Source organism: Diadema antillarum, unplaced genomic scaffold (genome assembly GCF_040938485.1).
Source record: "Diadema antillarum isolate AM-2024a unplaced genomic scaffold, OU_Dant_1.0 seq00001351_RagTag, whole genome shotgun sequence".
NCBI lineage: Eukaryota > Metazoa > Echinodermata > Echinoidea > Diadematoida > Diadematidae > Diadema > Diadema antillarum.
Genome location: NW_027272116.1, coordinates 1,941 through 26,228, shown reverse-complemented (window position 1 = coordinate 26,228; position 24,288 = coordinate 1,941). Strand labels below are relative to the sequence as shown.

Genomic DNA, 24,288 nt, shown 5'->3' with positions numbered 1-24,288 from the left:
TTGTTACGGTCTTAACGCTCTACGTTGTCACATAATGTGTGGAATACGCAGATGATTGTGGGAGCCGGGTTCCTATGTATGTTCTTTACAGACAAATGTCGCCATATAAATGCTGTTTATCATCATCATCATCATCATCATCATCATCATCATCGTTCCGTCTTCATGCTTTGATCGTATGCGTGCAAATTTAACATTCGGGGAAGTACCATGCCACATTTTCGCATATTACATTAGCAACTCCATAAAAAAAAAAACACACAAACATACGAAATGTTGACATGTCAGTCGTTCGTAAAACAGTTCATTTTGAGTTACAATTGTGATTGATTTTCATTAATTTTCTGCAGACAATACTACACGCATAGTACTGCATTTCAGTTTTGGTCTCCACGCTCTTGCAACTTTCAGAACGACGTCAAACGGGAGACGTAAATGTTTTCAATCATAACATTTTACCCCATAGATACATATGATAACATACGAATAATTACTGCATCCAAGAACAGGCCCGTAGCCAGGATTTTTCAAGGGGGGGGGGGGGGGGTGCGGTGACTAAAAAAACGGACCTTCGGTACCAATACCAATGATGACACACACAGACACAGACACACACACACACACACAATTATATATATATATATATTCTTTGGACGACCGAACTACAAAAGTTGTATAAGAATTTGCGCGCTTAGCGCGCCGCAAATTGTGAATTTTGACTGTTTTAATGACGTTTTAAAGTCTCGAGGAAATTTGTATTTTTGTCTGTTGCATGCAATCGCGTTACGGTATTTCATCTAGGAAATAGTAAAAACTCATTTTGCCAGGAAGTTGCAAAGTTTAATTGTGTTCGAGACTCTGCGCGCGTAGCGCGCTGCAAAATTGAGAATAGTGATTTTCCTGGTGTTGTTTTAACTTTTATTTTTTCTATTGTATACCCGCGTTACCAGGCCTGAAGCCAGGATTTTTAAAGGAAGGGGGGATTGCGTTAATTAACAAAACGGTCCTTTGATACTGTCCCGGGAGGGGTAGCGACAATTAAAAGGTGGACACCATGCTCATACATGGACTTTCAAAATGGCCCCTAAACGAGTAATGATCATATGATTTTTTCGGGCCTTAAAAACAAGTATTCCTTAAATGTTTCCTGCACCCTAAAGAAGTACTTCATCATGATTGAACAATATACCATTTTCCCAAATTTCGGCCTTTTTGATACCCTTTGATTATATACGCTCGTACATCACACTTTCCATCTAATCCGTGAGAAAAAAACGACCCCTATTACGCGTTTTCTTAAGCGAGTATGGTCACGGTGTCCACCTTTCAGTTGGAGTTTTCCATCCCATTGGATGCTGTTTGGAAGATGAAACATTCACTTTACTATACAGTATATCAGCCGTTGGTTTGCGAGTTTGTCAAAAACGAAAATAAATAAGAAAATTTTTAAAACAAAATGAATTGTATATGTGAACCATTTATATTTTGCCTCCTTGTGGTAGGATATTTCCAGCATTTCCGAACTTTCAAATAATCATTTTAGATTTAATAATATTAAAGGTAGTAGATCCGATTCGCAAACATCTCCAATATCAGTCAAATGTCATATTAACCATCATGCTAAGAAGGTTTTCTTTGTGAAATTTTGAGGTCAGTGAAACTCAAAAATTAAACATCCGTTAGCCATTGGAAGAAGTTGAGTGCAAATTCAGACCTCAGGCTTAGTGCTCAGATGTTTTCCTATTTGATTTGATCTGTCTTACTGTGCACACTAAGATACATACTGGAATGATTATTTCTTATTTATTAAATCATAGTAGCATATTTGGTTACTAGCTGTCTCTAGGCATTTTCGAATTTAGTGGGCTGCAAAGAGATCCACTACCTTTAAGTTAGAAGAGAGATAAGTAAATAATGATAAAATAAACAAACAAAAAAGAATGAGTTTCTTTTGTAATACTATCTGACAAACTTTTTACTTTACCATTTTACTTCATAGCTCAGCACTTTCCATTCTCTCTCATACCCTCTTACCCATTACATTTAAATGAAATACAACTAAAATGAGTTTGCGTGCCTGCATAATACTCTTTGGAAATTATAAGTGAAAATGTTCTTAGGTTTTGGCTCACTTTAAAATGAGAACCAATAGAACTGTCACAACATGAGAAAATGTATAAGTAATAATCAACACTACATTTCCGAATTTGGCCTGCAAAGAAATCCGCTACCTGTAAGTTAGAAAAGAGATTAGTAGATAATGATAAAATAAACAACAAAAAAGAATGAGTTTCTACCGCCGTATCCAGAACAGAGCCTGAAACGGTGCAGGCTCAAGAAATCGTTTGTACTATAATACGTCTTGAAGTACTGTGTGATACTGTTGACTCAGACTTCTACAAAGCTGTAAGTGAGAATTGTAATCCAATCCGACTCATTACCTGAGATATTTATGAAAATATATCAATGGAGAATGTAAATTAAATAACGATGCGTCACAATGCAGTCTAACGCTCTCACAATGCTATCATACATAGGGTTTTTCACTGACTGTTTTTACTCCGGAGCTCTTGCAATATTCAGGCTTTTGTAATACTATCTGACAAACTTTTTACTTTACCATTTTACTTCATAGCTCAGCACTTTCCATTCTCTCTCATACCCTCTTACCCATTACATTTAAATGAAATACAACTAAAATGAGTTTGGGTGCCTGCATAATACTCTTTGGAAATGATAAGTGAGAATGTTCTTAGGTTTTGGCTCACTTTAGAATGAGAACCAATAGAACTGTCACAACATGAGAAAATGTATAAGTAATAATCAACATTATATTTCCGAATTTGGCCTGCAAAGAAATCCGCTACCTGTAAGTTAGAAAAGAGATTAGTAAATAATGATAAAATAAACAACAAAAAAGAATGAGTTTCTACCGCCGTATCCAGAACAGAGCCTGAAACGGTGCAGGCTCAAGAAATCGTTTGTACTAATACGTCATGAAGTACTGTGTGATACTGTTGACTCAGACTTCTACAAAGCTGTAAGTGAGAATTTTAACCCAATCCGGCTCATTACCTGTGTTTTTTATGAAAAATATGAATAAAGAATGTAAATTAAATAACGACGCGTCACAATGCAGTATAACGCTCTCACAATGTTATCATACATAGGGTTTTTCCCTGACTGTTTTTACTCCGGGAGCTCTTGCAATATTCAGGCTTTTGTAATACTATCTGACAAACTTTTTACTTTACCATTTTACTTCATAGCTCAGCATTCTCTCTCATACCCTCTTACCCATTACATTTAAATGAAATACAACTAAATTGAGTTTGCGTGCCTGCATAATACTCTTTGGAAATTATAAGTGAGAATGTTCTTAGGTTTTGGCTCACTTCAAAATGAGAACCAATCGAACTGTCACAACATGAGAAAATGTATAACTAATAATCAACAATATATTGAGACAGGCAAGTAATCATCCAAAATAGAAAATGATGATTACATAACAGGAGTTAGAGGGGAGCATTTGCCGGTCCTTTGAATGTGCACTTGTGCAGTGTGATCTTTGCTTAGTCTTTTTCTAGTCTTTAAGCATTGTTTGAAGTTCCAGTCTTCTGGGATGCTTTCTGGCGAACAATTTCACCACCCTCTCGCTATCAACGTCAAAGTTGTAATGGATATGCATGATTGCCAAAGCAGACAGCCTGTCTTGTGTCATGCTGGCCCTCAGATAGGTGTGCAATCTGTGTAAGGCACTGGCGCTTCTCTCGCATTCGCAGCTGGTTGTGGGGATGGTGCAGCATATTTTTAGCAATGTAAAAACATTTGGAAACATGTCTGCATCACACTGTTTTATTGTTTCCGCTGCAGTAGACGGACGTTCATTGGGGGGTTTTGTTTGGTACTTGTGCTTCCATCGGAACAACTCCTGCGGAAACACTTCCGCTGATGGCATAATGTGTGTGTAGGCGACAGAAATCGGGTTAAATCTACAGTTGAAATGATATAGTCTATGACCTTATCATTCCTTTACAACATTATTTCAGTTGATTACCTGTGTACAACACGTGTATATAAGCGCCCGATTGCAGACAGCAGGTGGCAAGGTGACCGTTGCAACTACTTACATTATTACCACCTCCGAAGGAAATGCACCAGTCCGACTACAGCCATCATCGAAAAATGAGATGGAATGTGGAATGTATTTGGTCGTTTTTGCTCCCAAACTTAACAGTTATGTTGTCAATAAGGCTGCTACGTATCTAGATAATGTCTCACATACAACTGTGTCTGGATATTGCGTTGAAAATGATATTTGGCGAGAAACAAAAGCTTGAAATCACAGGAATTCACACTGCTGACAACGGCAGACAGTGAAGGTCAACGGCTCAAATTTTCGTTGGTAGTCTCGTCACGTGATAGTTCTGTATGGATTGTACACGTTCCCTATGACAGCAATAGTGAATGGGTAGTCTAGCTTTACTGCAAATTTGCGTCAGGACTGCTCAACAAATGGACAAGATTCTTATGTCACAAAAATGGGCAGAACCTGTACTTTCTGAAACCGTGCGCCCCAAGTTTGTGCGATCTTCCGTTCTCGAGATATCCCGTCTGGAAGAATTGCAAGACGGCAAAATATGCTCAAATTCGTCAAATTTGGACTGTTCGCCATAGACAATTCTACTCATAAGGCACTTTTCTGATCTAATTTGCGTCACTGCTACAAATGTTACAATAAAGATATATACACATAAATAATACCTAAAGTGTCCACTTTCAGAATCCGGGCGTCCCAAGTTTGCTTCTTAAACAGTTTAAAAGTTATGGCAGATTTTGTTGAAAAATGCGTCGATTTTTGACGCGTTTTACGTGTTGTAGCGTTCGCGCGGAAGCGCGGCTTCGCAGATGACCGAAAGTTTTCAATATGTAATAGCTCGCACAAATTGATACATAACATTTGTGTTTGTGTGCATGGGGACGATCCGATGGTTCATATAATCATAATCACACGTAATCTTGCACCCATATATCTTCAAAACCTAGTCTCTCTCCGCTCCTCCTCTTCTGCCAGACCCCTCCGTTCATCTTCCTCTCTCCAATTACTTCATGGCCCACGTACAAAAACCCGTTATGGTGACCGAGCCTTCTCTTCCATTGCTCCCACTCTTTGGAATAAACTCCCTCTTTATATTCAGAATGCCTCATCTGTCGAATCATTTAAAATTCTTCTTAAAACTCACCTGTTTAATCAGTTGTAATTTTTTTTTTTCTGGAGGCGCACACAGTTATCAATTATTGTACCATTGTATCACATGTATTTTTCTTTTCTTTTCTTTTCTTTCTTCTTCTTTTGTTACTGTTAACATTAATTTTGTTAATGTTATTGTGTTTTCTAGTCTATTTGTATGAGTAGCAAAGTGCGCTTAGAAACGTCAGTATGAAGCGCCATATAAATGCAATTATTATTATTATTATTATTATTATTATTATTCATATAACAAAAGGGTTTCGTACAATTATTTTTAACATTGTTAAACGTACTCTTCCACATTTACGTAGCATATAATGTGTCTTTATATTTATTTGGATTGTTATCTTGAGAATTGCTAAAAACCGTTATTATGAAAAAGTGGACCTTTCAGAATTTGGGGGGGGGGGGGGGTGCGTACGCACCCGACGCACCCCCCCCCCCCCCCCCCCCCTGGCTACGGGCCTGCAAGAATTCATAAATATATTGTACTCTTTGCCTGTTAAGTGAATAATAGGATATGAATTCTCTAACCTTGTCATAGCTGCCCTCCTCGGCCCAGTCATCGTAAAGTTTAGTCAATTTCTCGGGCTGCACGTCTCTGCCGTACCTGATAAACTGCCCAATCATGCCCGTCATGTTCTGATCCATTCTCGTGTCGCGCACAACCAAAACACGGCGAAGCTGGAACACTTAACTGTGGAAGGACGAAGTTTTGAATGCTCGAGGGTCTACCGTATTGCAGAATGAAACGCTTTGGACTCTAGCTATGTGCAGTCATCCATGTAGTCTGGGCTCCGTCCCCTTTTCCTTGGTGCGACCAAGAGATGGCGCAAATGTTCTTATCGCGATAATCGAGAGACTGCGCGCCCAACACCTCGGGTATCGCAATCCTCGGGTGTCACGCCCTCATACGGCTTGTCGCGTACAATCACGGCTACGAGTAAAAAGAGTCCAGAAGCTAGACTATCATCCATGCTGTGTGGGTATAGCATGCATACAATTGCCGAAGCGAGATTTGCCAGTTTTGAATAAACAACTGCAATTTGTATAAAGCAAGTTATAAAAAAAAGAAGAAATAAACTGAATACGACCTTTCCAAGAGCTGAAGGGGTTTGCTTCCTCTTCCATGTGGAAACTGTGGATGAACAATTACGATATTCTGCCTTTTTCCAAGGTCCCTGGGAAATGCTGTGTGCGACCTCTTTTACCCAAAGGCCCGAATTCACGAAGGTGGTACAAATGAAACCATGGTTTAAGTGTCGCACGGAATATTTCTTTACGAAACTGGTCATTTCGTCGACAAAATGACCGCTTCGTTAACGAAATTATCATTCCGTGGACGAAATGTTCATTTAGTTACAAAATGTTGTCATTTCGTCACAAAATAATCATTTCATCGTCGAAATGACTGATTTCGCAACGAAATATTACATTCGACACTTGGCGCTCCATGGTTTTTGTCCATGGTTTAAACCATGATTTCATTTGTACCACCTTCGTGAATTCGGGCCAGTGTGTCTGAAGAGATGTATAGCCTTGTGACTGTGCACATTCCATGTTCAATGGATTCACAATTAATATTCTGTTTTTTTTATTTACATATCTATTCGTTTATTTATTCATTTGCTCATTCAAGTATCTACGTGAAATGTTATACAAGACTACTCTGGTCGATACTGGGAAGCTAGTCTTAAACCTCAGCCCTTTCTACAATGGCACACTTAGTTTGTGATGAGACAGAAAAAGAGAGGGATAGAGAGAAGGAGAAAGGTGGATAGACAGACAGACAGGCAGACAGACAAACATAGTGACTTAAAGAGGAAGTTGAAACAAATTCATACTACATGTGTGCATGGATCGAGTGAATGCAGCAATATAGTAGAATACATCAGCGACGTCTGAGGAAAATCAGACAATCAGCTTGAAAGTTTTAAAATTTCATCATCACCATCGCTGAATGGGAAAACTACAATAGTTTGTGATGTCACTGCATGCAGGGCAACAATATGGATGAGATGCATAAGGAAAACCTTCAAACGTTATTGATGTGTTCTACTACTAAAGAGATCGTATATTTTGGTTGAGATCTAACTCAGGTTTCTAACATTTCTTAGTGAGATAATGAGAAACCTCTTATAACAGGTGAAAAAGCATGTAATTCTAAGAGGAATTCAACGCTTATTTGATGAAAATTGGTTTTGAAATGGCTGAGATATCCAAATAGAGCTATCCTGATAAAAGGTCGGACCCACCTTTTATTATGATCGCTTTGTTTTACTTTGTGTTTGGATGTCTCAGCCACTCCATAACCGATTTTTCTCAAATAAACTTTGAATTCCTCTTAGAATGGTATGCTATGTACTATATCAAAAGTGGTTTCTTGATATCTTGCAAAAAGTTGAAAGCCTAATCGTCATCTCAACCAATACTATAGCATCGCTTTAACATTGGTGCATTAAATCAACCCACATATTTGGGCGTAAACTCTCCCATTGAAGGGATGGTATAGTCTTGGTTGAGATCTGGCTTCAGGTTTCCAACATTTTTGGTAAGAAAATATGAAACCCCTTATGAAATATGAAAGAGCATATAATTCCAAGAGGAATTACAGGTTTATTTGATGAAAATTGGTTTTGAAATGGCTGAGATATCCAAAACATAAAAACTAACTTATAAAAGGTGGGACCCACCTTTTACTAGGGCATCTTTCTTTTACTTTGGATATTACAGCCATTTCAAAACCGATTTTCATCAAATAAACATTGAATTCCTCTTAGAATGATATTCTCTGTAACATTTCATAAATGGTTTCTCAGAGTCTTGGAAAGTTAGGAGCTCAATCCTCATTCCCACCAATTTATGATCCCTTTAATATCATTACGCGTATATAAACAGGTGAAAAAACAATCGAAATGTTATCCACTTGTGGATACATGGGAACTTACAAAAACGTATCTTGGAATATTTCAAACCAAATATCAAATATGCAACATACAACCGACATTACTGTTGTTTTTTGTAACTCTTTCATTCAATTCCACTTCGATTTCGACTTCGATTTCGACCAGTTAGTATTATAATAATTACTGGTTGCAAACCTCAGAAATAGCTCGTGAAGGGCAATTCTACTTGTTTATGTGATAATGCACTTTTATTAGTTACAAATTCAATGTTTACAGAACAAATTTGAATATACTGCTTATGATTTCACATTACGTGCAATTTTTTCTCTGTTTATCTTTGAGTAAAATACAGTGTGTAGTGCATAGTTTAGGTAGTCGATATAACTTAGAACTATCTAATAAATTTTTGGTGGCCATTTTGGCGGCAATTTTAGATATCTAAAGATCCTCAAGTATACACAACTTGCACTAACCAGATTCGGATTCAGCACCCTAAAACAGGGGAAAACTATCTATCTATTTTCATTTTTTTTTACCATTTACAAAGTTTAGATTGTGGCGGCCATTTTAGGGCCATCTCATGTATCAGTAATTATCTCAGAATTTTTCAGGATGCAAGAGTTGCATCAACCAGATCTGGATTCAGCACCTTTCAAAAAGGGTAGGAATGTTTAGAAAAAAAAAAATCTGCTGACGGTAAAAAAGGGTTCAGATTCTCTCACCTCTCACGTACAGGGTTGATTTTGCCAGTTCACTTCATACAAGACTGACAAGAAAGCAGCAATTCTTCAGGTTCAAATCTCTCATTCAATCGACTCTTATAACCTTGCAGTTCTTCTGAGTACGCTGTTCATTAACTGAACATTCTTAATATAACATTTGCCACAGGATTTGACTATGGATTATGATTATAATATTGTTATAATCACACAAGTAGGAAAAACAAAATGCCAAAGACTCTATGTGTACTGTTTAATCTCAGGTCAGTGTAGAAATGTACAATATCTTGTGAATAGGAGTGACAGAATGTGGTGTACAGCATAACAAATTAATTTCATTGAACCAAAGCTGTAGGCACTTGACACAATATCATTACATTTTCACATTACTTTTGAGGAGGAAAAAAGTAAAATAATGATTCACATTACTTTTGGGGAGGAAAAAAAGTAAAATTATAACTGAAGTCTCGTAGAATAACACTTTTAAAGTATTCCTTTAGTCAGCCTGGCATCACAAGTAATACAAATATGAAGACATGACAAAGAGAGATTGTTTGGAATCGCATACCAAGAAAACACAGTCTACCCACAATGTTATACTGATATATCGTGGTCAAGTTGAATGGTGTATTTTCGCAAGAATATTTTCTTGCCGCAATGACCCAACTCTATCTTTCCTAAATCAATAAACCAGTACCAGTATCAGTATAGTGTGGAGACTTACACTGCCTATGGTCTATATCTATTAACATGTACTGCTGGTCTTAAAAATGGCAGTATCCCATTCTCAACAAGTGCTTTAAAATTTCATTGAGATCCTATGCATCACATCTGGATCTGAATTTACGGATATAATGTAAAAATACAATTCCATGCCATTTTCAAGTTCACTGTCATAGCGTTTACTTAAAAAACAAAAACAAAACAACAGTCAAACTTCACCGTCGTAATCGGACACAAAGTAAGAAGTTAAAGAATATCTAATCTTCACATGGTACAGCCCTCTCTTTCACTAGCTTTATATCGCTGTTTATTGCCCAGGAATTACCTTACAAGATCACTTTTTGACGATCGTGTCTCAGCTTTATTGCACGCTAAAGCTATGTAACCCTTGGAAGACTGCACTAAGTGCGACCAGAGGTTTACATATTGTGCACGTACATTAGGCTATGAAGTACAATACTCGCCACTTAATACGTAATCGCAATATTTTCCAGCAATCAGTAGGATTTTGAGCCCTTCAGTCCCAGACGTTCAGTGAAATGTTGGATGCAAAGTCCATCCTTACAACTCCATATATCTGCCAGTCAGTGTAAATTTGGTACTAACTCTAGTACACGATGGAACTATACGGCACCACAGTGAGTAACTCAGCCATGAACTACGATGTGACAACAATACCGCTCCAGCTCACCTGGCTGCCTGGATTCAGTCACACTGACCCAGATGTGCATTTCTTTTGACAGGGATTCTTTGACTTTTGATTCGTTCTTCGGTGACCGCACTCTGCAACTATATACGGTATACCAACAGTCTATAAGACTGCGTTCACATAGAAGTATTCGGTATTCGGTATTCGGTATTCGGTATTCGGGCACCGAGTATACCATCACCCGCACCGTTAACTCACCATCTCATGCAGTGAGGATTTCTTCCTCCTACATCCCAGCAAATATTACTAACAATTTCTAAACTGCATCAGAATGTCAGTCTACATCCTTATTTTTGCTAAAGGGCAAATCCAGACCAAAATTGTCATTATTTCATAAACGAGAGACGGTATACGCTGCAAGAAAATCGAACAAGCTCGATTCCCACTTTGCTATACTATTCGCAGGTATTCGGTACTTTCGAATAGTGCCCTCCTATGTGAATCGGTGTGAGGAAATCCTATCGTTCGATTCAAGCTATTCGCGTGCCCTCGAAAAACGAGCCCGAATACCCGAATAGTATACTTCTATGTGAACGCAGCCTTATGGAAAGACACTCTTCACCAGTGAACCACACTGCACCGACTATTATTGACAACTAAGCACACAAGCCTACGTGACCGTTTCACGACGAGACATTCATTCAGTCTCCAATATGACTGCCAAAGGGTCTTTTGCCGTAAAAACAATTAAATCAAGTCACAGCAAAACATTATGTCAACTGTTATCAGAGTCATAGGGGATGAAGCCATCCTTACCATGGTCGAATAACAAGCCTGCAAATGATTTCAAGATTCAAACTGACAAACAAGAACAAGTAGAATTCTGGTCCTAGAAGTCAGCAATGACAAAATAATTTAAAGAAATTGAGAAACTCTCAAACAAAGTTTCCCAACAGAACAGACAAGATCCATTATGTAAAAGTTGAAACACCACTTAGATCTTCAGGAACAGTACTCCCTAACTGCCTACAATTGTTTTATTTTTTTTTTGCAAATGACATCAAAAGAACTCTTGATGGTCTTCAAATGACATTGATATTCATTGATATTCACTCTTGAATTATCAAGGAAATTCTTAAGTTATTGGGGAAGCCTTGAAGACTTGAATTATTACGAAATTCTTGAATTCTTGAAATATCACGGAAACGGCGTAGAAATGATGCTGTCAGATGCCAATTTTCAAATTATTGCTTGTTCGGTCGCTTATCACTGCTTATGACTTATAGTACAGCTTCCTTATAAAAGTGCATGTGTATTACTTTGTAAGTCTCTTAAGATAATACAGTCAACGTTGTAATTTTGTTCAATTAAATTGCCAATTCTTGCTGCCTTCTGCTTCACAGAAACTGAGTTCTCTACGTTCCTTCTGAACAGTCTTCAGAAGCACCTTCTTTACGCAGCTTTTCCAAAAAAAAAAAAAAAAAAAATCTAGCCTCAATCGGGAGGCCCTCCTTTCAGTTGCTTTGCTGTGTAGATGGAGCTTCCTTGTCCGGATTACATCCAGGGTGAAGTACAGAAACTGTGAGGGCTGCTCCGGGTTCATCTCCTTGCATAATTTCTTGACAAGGCTCAGAGGAAGCAGGTACGTCTAGTTTTGATTGTTCGTGTGCTTCACCGCTGACAACGTCATCCACGAATATCGGTGTATCATCTTCTGTACGACGTGCTGCAGAATCGATGCTGCTTGCATCGACCGTCCTGCCGGCCACTTCTTCGCTCGCCCGGAAAGGTTCCTGCTCCCTCTCTCTTGCCACGCGCTGGGAAGGCGGACTATCAACGGCGTGCGAGAATTTCGTGTAGGACTCCTTGGCGTTGCTCAGAGAGTTGACGGAAAGCGTCAGTTGACCGTCCGGGTTTCGAGGGATCTCCAATTTGGAGTGCCTGCCGGAGAGCGAGTGCAAGACGACACCAGCTAAGGGGTTTCCCGCCCCCTTCTGGGTCTTCTTAAGGAACAACGGGGTGCTACAAGGATTGTCCTCGTGACCTGTCTCCCGTGTGAGGGGTCCCCTTGACTGCAACACCACAGTAGTAGAACTGGGGTCGCATAGTTGATCGTTCTTGGAGATTCCTAGCTTGTAGCGATTGACGATGCTTCTGTTCACCGGGGCTAGTTTGGCGATTTCTTTGATGTCAACCAGTTCTCTCCGCATCCTAGTTAGCTCATCCTGGTTGTGTGGAGGAAAAAACAACGAAAGAAAATGAAGAATCATGTACAGAGAAAATTTACCTATTAACAGAAATGTGGGTAAACATGAGAATAATTAAAAGTAACTGGGACGGGGGGGGGGGAATTAAAGATCGAGAAATTATAGCTTTATGCAATCTGCCATGCGATTAATGATAAGAAATGCACAAATGCGACAGAACTCGGAGTTTCCATTTTAATAGCCTAAGTGAAATCACGATCGTACATTAAACATTACACGAAAAACAAAACACCTTAAGTAGGTAACATTATGTTGATATACAGTGTACTTATGAAAGTATTACAGCCCTAACATAAAGGTATCTTTCAATAGTATTCAATTTTATTCTATGAATTAAGCGCTTTCAAGAAAAAAAATTTCTTTAATGCATCATTTCCATTCTTGCTCGGCAATATGAGCCCAGAGTAATAAGTGTCAGGTTCCAAAGACATGATTTCCAGCCTGTCTCTCTCTCTGAAGTTAAACAGATCATGACAATTATTAAACCGAAGACATGTGGCCTTGACCCTATTCCTTCTAGACTCGTGAAGTCATGTACTGATGAACTCATTCCTTTCATCACAAGGATTGTTAATCTTTCCTTATCATCCGGAGAAGTTCCATGTGCATTCAAGACATCGCTCATCATACCGCTCCTCAAAAAGTCTTCGCTTGACAAGAATGACTTAAGGAATTATAGACCAGTCGCAAATTTGCCTTTCATCAGCAAGGTTCTCGAGAAGATTGTGTCAGATCAACTCATATCATACCTTGAGACAAACAACCTGTTTCCTCAACATCAGTCTGCGTACCGGAAGTGTCACTCTACTGAGACTGCCTTAGTAAAGGTAGTGAATGATCTTCTGCTTGCCGTTGACAAGGGTATTGAAGCTGCCCTCATTCTTTTGGATTACTCGTCGGCTTTCGATACTATAGACCACACCAACCTCATCAACTGCCTGAGAGAGCACTATGGGATGGATGGATCTGTGCTTCGCTGGATCGAATCCTACCTCACTGATCGTAGTCAGAGGATCGTTGTGAACGGCGTGGAATCCAGGTCATTTCCTCTTTATTGTGGCGTCCCGCAGGGTTCCGTCGTAGGACCATTGTTGTTCTCCCTCTACACTGGTCCGTTGAGCCACATCATTGGCTCACACCATGGAGTGCAGCACGCAATCTACGCGGACGACACTCAGTTGTATGTCATAATGAACGCTGATGACGACCACCGGGCTGCTTCCATGCAGAAACTTCATGATTGCTTCCTAGACATTAAGTCATGGTCTTCCCGCAACCATCTCAAACTAAATGAAGACAAAACTGAGTTGTTGTTCGTCTCATCTCAGTTTAGGCAACAACCGGGATTTCAACCTTCTTTGGACATGGCTGGAGAATGCGTTTCTTCCTCTGACTGTGTGAGGGATCTCGGTGTTACTCTCGACAAGCATCTCACTCTCACTAACCATATTCGAAATGTCTGCAGATCGGCTTCCTTTGGCATTGCTAGGATCGGGAAAATAAGAAGATTCCTCAATGAGTCATCTACAGAAAAGCTTGTACATGCATTCGTTTCTTCACACTTGGACTATTGCAACAGCCTCCTTGCTGGTCTTCCTCGCTCCTGTCTTGCTCCGCTACAACGCATCCAGAACACCGCTGCACGTCTCATCACACGCACGAAGAAGCATGAACATATTACACCTGTCATCAGATCACTGCACTGGCTACAAATTCATGACCGCATCATCTTCAAAGTTCTACTCCTCACCTACAAGATTGTCCACAACTTAGCACCATCCTATCTTCATCATCTGGTTTCCCTCCGGACTATATCTACTTCCTCAACAACCAGACGCCTTCGTTCTCACTCCACTGCACACCTTCAACTCACATCGGCACCGCGCACCCGTACCCGTTATGGCAACCGTGCCTTCAGTGTTATTGCACCTACACTATGGAACAACTTGCCCATCCACGTCCGTGAAGCTCCAACAGTAGACTCCTTCAAATCATCACTGAAAACTCATCTGTTCTATCATGCCATGTAATTTGTATTGATTTATCATATGCAGTCTGTATATATCTTAGTTCGTTCTATAAGTTATAACTTACAATGTTTATTTTATGTATTTTGTATCTTGTATTGCGTTTCATCGTATCTCAATTTGTATATACACGTATTCCATAATCGAATCTATCTTTCCAATTTCTTCTTCAGCGCTCAGAAACATTGTAATAAGCGCTTTATAAATGATATTTATTATTATTATTATTATTATTTTAACAAAAGGGAATGGTGCTATTAGAGAGACGTGGGGGGGGGAGGGGGAGGCATTAAAGGGATGGTTTAGTATACTATTGTTGGAGATCGCGGAGATGAGGATTGGGCTTTTAACTTTTTGCGAGATACCGAGAAGCCACTTATGAAATAGTACAGAGCAATACCATTCTAAGAGGAATTTAAAGTTTATTTGATGAAAATTGGTTTGGGAATGGCTGAGACATCCAAAAACAAAGTAAAACAAAGTGATCATGATAAAAAGTGGGTCCCACCTTTCATTCAGATTGCTCTGTTTTGCATATCTCAACCGTTTCAAAACCAATTTTCATCAAATAAATGTTGAATTCCTCTTCGAATGACATGCTCTTTCATATTTCATAAGAGGCTTCTCATCATCTCACCGAAAAAATGTCTTAATTAAAGCTATACGATCCCTTTAAGCACTAGGTGGACTATAGCAAGTGCACCGGAGGACTGTACAAGTCGACATCGAATTTTCATATATGACCGCCTTTTGTGTGGCTTTTCCAACGGATTTTTTTTTTGTAGGCTTATCTCTTCCGACTGTCCTGAGTCGTTTTTGCTTTTTTGTTTTGTTTTGTTTTGTTTTTGTTTTTGTTTTTTTGGGGGGGGGGGTGTTATTGTTTTTAGTAAACATGTCCTTCTTGTTTAATACAGTACATTTGGTGGAGAGATGTGTTCCCAGTGCAATCAGAGCCTTTCAATAGTCTGCTCTGATGATCATGGATGTCTCCTACATGGATCCGGTCCTGCGGTCGGATCAAGGGACGTCCAGACGATATAGGACCATGAGAGGATTCGAGGTATCGATAATAGGACCACGCACTCACCGATACTTCTCGATTTTCATATGTGAACTCTATCTTGTGTTCAGACGTATCGATGGTGAAGACGAGTGGAGTTTTCCTGCCGCTGTTACTGGCTGTCCCATCTGACTGTGACTTCTCCGTCTTTATCACTAAAACAATCTGCGAGGAGTAAGAAAAAGTCAGGAAACAAACACGAAAAAATTAATCTTAAAAGACACATACACACACACACACACACACACGCACATGCACATGCAATCAAATAGACGGCTCGTCACAGGAGTAACCCTGCGGGAAAGAACACAGTGTCCCACAGTGTGAAACACAATGAGAAATACCACTGAACACAGTGGGAAGACGTTGCAAACGCAGTGCTGAACCTCTTCACATTGCGTTTTAACGTTATGAACGCATTGCGAATCATTACAGTGTGAATCATCAATATATTCAGGGTGTGAAACAGAACATTGCTATGTGAACTCCCTGTGAAAATCCACACCACAGTATGAAATCATCTTCACACTGTTAAGTTCGAGTGTTTTCACATAGTTGACTATGTGAACACATTGTGAACACAGTGTGGGACACTGCGTTCTTTCCAGCAAGAAATTCAGTGTGCATGTCTCTGCAGTTTGGTATGACCTATGTTGACTACTCGAAATCTTCTGCAATTTTGCCTGTTAGGCACAGTACAAAAACAAAAAGGCATGGATTTTAGTCAAAAGGATCGAGCGGCTAAAGTATTAACTGAAAGAGCCTAAGTGAAGATGCACTGCTCTGGATGCTGAAGAAGTATTTTAGCTGGAGATATACATTAGTAATGATCTGGTAATGATTAAAGATATCGTACAGTTTTGGTGGAAACTTCAGGTTTGTAACATTTTGGTGCAATAATGAGAAACCTCTTGTGAAATGTGAAAGAGCGTGTAATTCCAAGAGGAATTCAATGTTTATTTGATGAAAATCGGTTTTGGAATGGCTGAGATATCCAATAGAGCGATCCTAATAAAAGGCGGGGCCCACCTTTTATTGCAATTGCTTAGTTTTACTTTGTTTTTGAACGTCTCAGCCATTCCCAAACCGATTTTCATCAAATATACTTTGAATGTACTTTGTACTGTTTCATAAGTGGTTTCTTGGTATCTCACAAAAACGTAAAAGCCCAATTCTCATCTCCACCAATACTATACCATCCTTTTAAACATACTATGTCATCATCACCATTTTCAGTATCATTATCATCATCTCCCTAATTTCTATTTCTATAGATACTGATATGATCATGACCCTGAGCAAAACCTTTAGGCCCTATAGAAGACGAAAGATCTGAACTGAGCGAATGAAGAGATTCAGAAATACGAACAGTGGAAACGGTCTGACCTTTGACACGAAGATAAGGCACGTCATGACCGTGAACATGCCGTCAATCCCTCGTTTGAGGCGAGTCCCCAACTGGGGCATACCCAAAGTGGGGTGCGTATATTTGTCGTTTGGGAGTTGGGAGTCGAAGTACTTGTCCATTGCAAATAAACTTTCTGCTCAGGCGTGACAAACCTGGAGGCCAAGCCAGGGTTTGATGACTCCAGCAGCTGTCGTATTACGTAAGAGCATGATAAGGATATCTGCCTGTGGCAGACCATTCAAAGTGAACTCAATTTTCTCTATTCTTTCTAAAGTTTTCAATTTTATATTCTATTGAGAAATTCTATGGTCATCCATTTTACATTTCGAACGAAAAAAATTGACCCGTAAATAACGAAAATACAGGAATAAGAAGGAGAGCATTGCCAGTTTGCCGGTGCTGACAATGTGCTATTTGGCAGTGAGTTACAACGGGGAGGTGAGACTACCTCCCTGGTTACAATCAGCCTGCTGACTGGATCATTGAGAAAGCAGCTGTCGTATTACGTAAGAGCATGATAAGGATATCTGCCTGTGGCAGACCATTCAAAGTGAACTCAATTTTCTCTATCCTTTCTAAAGTTTTCAATGTTATATTCTATTGAGAAATTCTATGGTCATCCATTTTACATTTCGAACGAAAAAAATCGACCCGTAAATAACGAAAATACAGGAATAAGAAGGAGAGCATTGCCAGTTTGCCGTGTGCTATTTGGCAGTGAGTTACAACGGGGAGGTGAGACTACCTCCCTGGTTACAATCAGCCTGCTGACTGGATCATTGAGAAAGAGAGAGAGAGGGAGAGAGAGAGAGAGGGGGGGGGGGGGGGATCGAGAGCGAGGGGGAGAGAGGGAGGGAGAGGGGGGAGAGATGGGGGAGGGAGAAGGGGAGAGCAAAATGGAATGACAATAGTTCCGGTCACTACAGTACAGACATGCTCTGTCTGCATACGCTGAATGTCTACACTCACACACACATACGTACACACACACACGCACCATGGAGCTACATGGCCCATGCCAAAACCAAAAAATCTCCTCCTCTCGCGGTGCCCCCCCCCCCCCCCCTCCTGTGGCGCTGTGGCGATGACTGATGCTTAGATTAGGCCAGGGTCAAGAAACAGGTGTTTTATATCTTTGACTTTAAGTCATTGATTGCCAAGATATGCACTGGCATTATTTACTGGGGTGTAGCCTCTTCAAACGAGAGATTTGCGTCATGAAGGTGAGATGCACTCGAGAAAAGTCGATGAGAAGAGAGGAGTCCGGACCAGATACTTCCTCTGGTAGCCTGTTCAAAAAGAAACAAAACTCATGATTAGTCAAAGGCACGAAAGAGGGCGGTGAGTTGGCTCAGTCGGTAGCGCGTCTGCCTCACGATCACGCGGCCCCGGGTTCGAACCCGAGTCTGGACTGAGCAATGTTGTGTGTAAGCATACCGTCCCCTCTAGCAAGAAGCAAAACACTCTGTCCCTCGGATAGGACATAAAATGGAGGTCCCGTGTATGAGAGAGTAATATCTCATGCACGTTAAAGATCCCGCTTCATTTATTCATCGCAAAGAGCAGGATGTTTAACCCGGTGAAGTGATCCCACCTCACATCCAACTGGACCCCATGGAAGACCGCCAGCTAACATAGCTGAATATGGGCTATCCAGGCCATCTTCTCAGATGGAAAATGTACATACAAACAAACAAACACTACCGAACTCTCTGATGTTTGATCCCATTTCTCTTTCAATCAAGAGACGATGGAATTGATTATGCTGTAAATTTGAATGTTGTTCGCTATTCTGAAGGTTCGTTATTCCGAAACACGAAAATTCCCTAAATATGCATGTTCGTCCAGTCGAGAGTGAAATATATGTCGATTCTTTAATCGGTACATTTGGGTCGTTATTCCGAAGATTCGTTAGTCAAAAAATGAAATAAGGTTGGTTAATGGGAGAATGAATAGAAGATATGTACTAACGAACCTTGTGAATCATGAATCTTATTTCGTTTTTGAATAAACAAACCTTTGTGGTAAACGAACCTTTTTATTTTTAATTTTCATCTTCGGATTAGCTAGTCCTCAGAAGAACCAACCATTGTGATAACAACCTAATCTTTATTTTCGAATTAACGAACTTTGAATGCAACAACCTTATTAACAACTTTCGGATTAACGAACTTTTGGAATAAAGAAGTGTAACCGGACAGCGAAAAACAAAAAGCAAATATGATTAATGCGATAACCTTACACCTCCCCCAACACAAAAGAGAGGAAGGAAAAATAAACCTACAATCTCTCTCTGTCTAGATTTCAAGAAATATCGTTGTTGCAGGTTCTTTATTTCGTTCTTTCGATATTGCTCGATCGAGGCAATTAGGAATCACAATAATCATCCAAACGGCCTTCCTCTAATCACAGGCTGGCAATGTCGAAATAGATTGAACCATGGCTTGAGTAATCTACGTGGTCGAATTAGCATGCTGTGAGCTGTGAGACAGTGATGTGATATAATGCCTCATTAAGCATTATCAGTGTGCAGTATCTTGTTTGGAGTAATGCGTTTTACGCAATCGAACATGATCACAATAATTGATTTTTTTTTAAAACATGCGACTACATTTTTTATTCTCATTATCACCTGTATTTTTTTAATTTACATTTACAAATATGTTCGGCTCATACATTGTATTCAATTTTCTCTTTTTATTTGATGGAAATGAAAATGAATTTAAACTTGAACTTGATCTTAAAAGGGAACAAGTGTCATGCTCCACGTTGAAGTCGCAAGAAGACTTCGCAAATAAAGGGTAAAGTAACTGGCCGATAGATAAAACACTACACTTTTGTCATTTCCTATCTCGTGTATCAGGATGTCTGGTAAGCGATGATGTGTTATCTTTCCTGAGCTATATCACTTTCCCTCCCCGTTTATCTACATGGTTATAAATGGCTCTTCCAGACGATATCCCCCGAGCCCAGAATTACTAGGTACCCAGAGACATCAATAGGAAACGGGTTGTCTAAGTATGTTAAAGAAATGGGTATAGGACCTGGGCGCATTACTTCCTGTGTGACATATTCACGCACTTTCACCACTGGTGGTAAAGCAGCGTAATTTTGAATTCACCCTTTAAAAAGAAAATATGAACATCCTCTTATCTTTCCGGTGATCTTGGACAGTCACTCGAAAATCGATAGGAGATCACGCGATTGGTCATTGGAGGGTAAGTACTGTTTTCTTATGTAGATCTCCAATGCACATCCTCACGCACACACATTTACACGCAGTATGTTCGTATTAGCTATACATAATCTCTGAATTATGTACAACATTCATACATGGTAATATGTAATAACTCGTGCGTGGTATCCAAGTATAGAGCATTTTTCAACTTCAATTCTAGAATTTGAAAGGGGGGCTTTTCTGCTTAAACCTGAAGTTCAAGGTTTTGAAGACAGACTGGAAATTATTTTCATCCGTAACATTAGAAAATATAGACCTACAAGTTGTTTGATTTTCTCTGAAATGATAATTCCTCATGATTGTGCGGATGTTGATATTTAACATTTCTTTTGAGGCTAGTATTCTCTATATCAAAGCGAACCTCCCTTGAAATTCAATTTAGCTTTGAATACAGCATAGTTTTGGTTGAGACCTAATTTCAGGTTTCTAACATTTTTTTGGTGAGATAATGAGAAACCTCTTATGAAATATGAAAGAGCATGTAATTCTATGAGGAATTCAACGTTTGTTTGATGAAAATTGGCTTTGAAATGGCTGAGATATCCAAAACAGAGCAATTCTAATAAAGTGTGGGACCCACCTTTTATTACGATCGCTGTGTTTTACTTTGTTTTTGGATGTTTCAGTCATTCCAAACCCGATTTTCATCAAATAAACTTTGAAGTCCTCTTAAAATGGTATGCTCTATACTATTTCATAAGCGTTTTCTTGGTATCTCCCAAAAAGTTAAAAGCCCAATTCTCATCTCCACCAATATTGTACCATCCCTTTAATGTTAACATGGCAGAGAAAGATGAATATTGTATTATCAGTGTGTATTCACCAACGAAAACGTCTAATAAAGACATATTTTACAAAGGTTTAATTTCCTGGGTTAACGTTTTAGATATTTCGAAAAATAAACTAATATTTGGTGGGGATTGGAATTGTGTTCAACATGGACAGTTATATACGCAAGGTATATCCCATCCGTATAAACCCCAAAAAATGGTTTCTAAAATTTAGTAAAATATTGGATTTGATAGATATTTGGCGATTGGTTCATCCAATCAAGGAACAATTTACATGGCGTCAGTTATCGCTCGGTCTGTTTTCAAGATTAGATTATTGGTTTATTTCGTCATCTTTACGATGTGTTGTTCAGAATACTGATATCAGACCATCTGTTCGTTGTGATCATAACGCCATTTCATTGAAAATTAAGATTTGTGATACTACACGGGGAAGAGATTATTGGAAATTGAATAACTCTTTATTGTTAGATAAACTGTATAGGGAATGTATTATAAATATAATTGGTAAGATGCGTTTTGAATATCAAAATTTTGATTCACAATTGAAATGGGAGATGTGTAAGATTAAGACAAGGGAATTTTCACAAAAATATGCAAAATATAAGCAAAAAATAAGGAATCTGTATTTGATTAAACTTCAACAAGATTTGAATATGATTGAAAAAAAGTTAATGAAGACCCTACAGAGATAAATATACAATAAGTAAGAAGAATTAAAATGAAATTAGAAAAAATATATAGAAATAAATATAAAGGTATTTTGTTCGATCCAGAGAGAAATGGATTGAAGAAGGAGAAAAATCAACGAAATATTTTTTTGAGGTTAGAAACGCAGAATGCAAAGAGAAAGGAGATTAATGCTGTTTTGAAGAAAGACAAAGTTATTGTTGATGAGAAATGTATTTTAGAAGAGATTTATTTATATTACAGCAAATTATACCACTCAGACAAGTTACATAATTCTTGTGAATATCTGCAAAATTTGAATTTTGTTACTTTGGAAGAGAATGACAGTTTAAGTTGTGAGGGAATCCTTACAGATAAAGAATGCTTTGAAGCCTTGATGTCGATGGAAAATAATAAATCCCCCGGCAGTGATGGCTTAAGTGCTGAATTTTATAAGATTTTTTTGGGATTATATTAAAGATTTATTGTTAGACAGTCTGAATACAGGGTATAGAAATAGTACATTATCTGATAGCCAAAGACACTCTATATTAACACTGCTGTTTAAGAAGGATGATAAACGAAAACTTGATAATTGGCGCCCAATATCTTTGTTGAATATTGATTATAAAATAGCTACAAGGGCGTTAGCGAAACGTTTACAAAATGTAATTCCGAAACTAATTTCTTTTGATCAAATGGGGTTTATTAAGAAAAGATCAGCAGTAGAAAATATAAGACTTGTACAGGATTTATTAGACTTTTGTTCACAGACAAACTTACCGAGTATTTTTATTTTTCTTGATTTTAAGAAAGCTTTTGATAATGTCGATCATGATTTTCTGTTTGAAGTTTTGAAACGGTATAATTTCGGAAAATCGTTTATTCAGTGGATCAGAACTATTTACAAAAATGCAGATTGTAAGGTTTTGAACAATGGTTGGTTGTCCAGAACGTTTCCAATTACTAAAGGGGTTCGGCAGGGCTGTCCTCTTTCTGCATTGCTGTTCCTTTTAGTTGTTGAAGTACTTGCAATGAAGGTACGAAATAATGATAACATCAAAGGTATATGTATTCCCCAATGTGAGCAGTCAAATTTATAAGAAATCAAAATATCTCAATTGGCGGACGATACAACGCTTTTTGTTGATTCTATCCAATCGGGAAATGAAGCGATGAAAGAAATTGAAGCGTTTGGTGCATATGCTGGTCCAAAATTGAATTTTATAAAAACACAAGCTATATTATGTTTAAACGGAAACTGTGATGACTGTATTGATGGTTTACAATGGTCTGAGGAACCGGTCAAGTATCTTGGAGTGTTTTTGAATATTCATGGTGAAAATTTTGAATATTTGAATTGGTCCAGGAAGACTGAAAAAATGAAACGCATAATCAATATGTGGAAAATGAGAAATTTAACATATTATGGTAAGATAACAATCATTAAGTCGTTATTAATTTCGCAAATAATTTATGTAGCAACAGTGTTTACGATTCCTCCAAGCTGTATAATTGATATTGATAAGATTTTGTTTGCATTTCTTTGGAATTCCAAAAGAGAAAAAGTGAAGAGAAGTGTACTAATTAATAATTCAAAAGCGGGGGGTCTTGGTATGGTAGACATTGAGTCAAAAATAAAAGCACTCAGATTGTCATGGCTGTCCAAACTTATTGATAATCATCCTCATCCCTGGAAAAATATTGCTAGCTTCTGGCTTCAAAAAGTTGCAACACCTCCCACATGTTTTGTGATAAATTGTTCCATAGAAGATATGTGTTGTTTATGTAATAAATATAAGATCCCATCATTTTATAGACACCTATTGATCTATTGGGCAGAAAAACGATATGTGGATCTGTTGCGAGTTAGAGCTATTGGCGTGGAATTTTTATGGCTTAACAGTAATATCAAATTTGGAAAAGAAATGCTTTATTTTCAAAATTGGAGTAATAATGGTATAAATGTAGTGTCTGATGTAATAGTAAATGGATCTTGGGTTGATCAAACCCAAGTTAATAATAGTCTGCAGACTGATAATTTACTGGTTTCTTTTCAGTATCAAAAATTGAAACACGGTTGCATAAGCTACGTAATCAAAAAATTGAAAATGAAATGAATAGTCAACAGATGTTTGAAGTGTCAAGAAGTAATGTTTCTGATATCCTCAGCAAAAAAGCTAAAATGTATTATACCTGTTTAAAAGAAAAGAAGGTTTCAGAACCAAATATGATCATCATTCAAGTCATTTGGCAACGTAAACTCAACCTACCTTATACATTTGATTGGGAGTCAGTATTTGCTTTTAAACTGTTGAAAGTGAAACTCAACAAGATAAAACAGTTTAATTTTAAAGCGATAAACAATATTGTACCTTTTAAAGATAATCTATTGAAATGGATAATTACCACAAATGCACAGTGCAAATTCTGTAATAAAAATGAATCATTAATGCATAATTTGTTATATTGTCCGAGAATAAGAAACATCTGGGCAAGGACCAGTGACCTTATTTTTGAATGTTCAAGAAAAAACATTATCATAGATGAGAAAATCATAGTAATCGGGTATGAAATTTG

At 38.3% G+C, this 24,288-nt stretch overlaps 1 protein-coding gene across 1 annotated transcript in view; it reads right to left on the bottom strand.

Moving 5' to 3' along the window:
- The window catches only part of LOC139708586 (methyltransferase-like protein 27), a 41,444-nt gene extending 35,501 nt beyond the window's left edge, over positions 1-5,943 (bottom strand). Inside the window, exon 1 of the mRNA XM_071620523.1 lies at positions 5,786-5,943. Coding sequence (XP_071476624.1) covers positions 5,786-5,902 — 117 coding nt within the window. The 5' untranslated portion in view covers positions 5,903-5,943. The remainder of the gene's footprint in view (positions 1-5,785) is intronic.
- Positions 5,944-24,288: the final 18,345 nt, after the last annotated feature.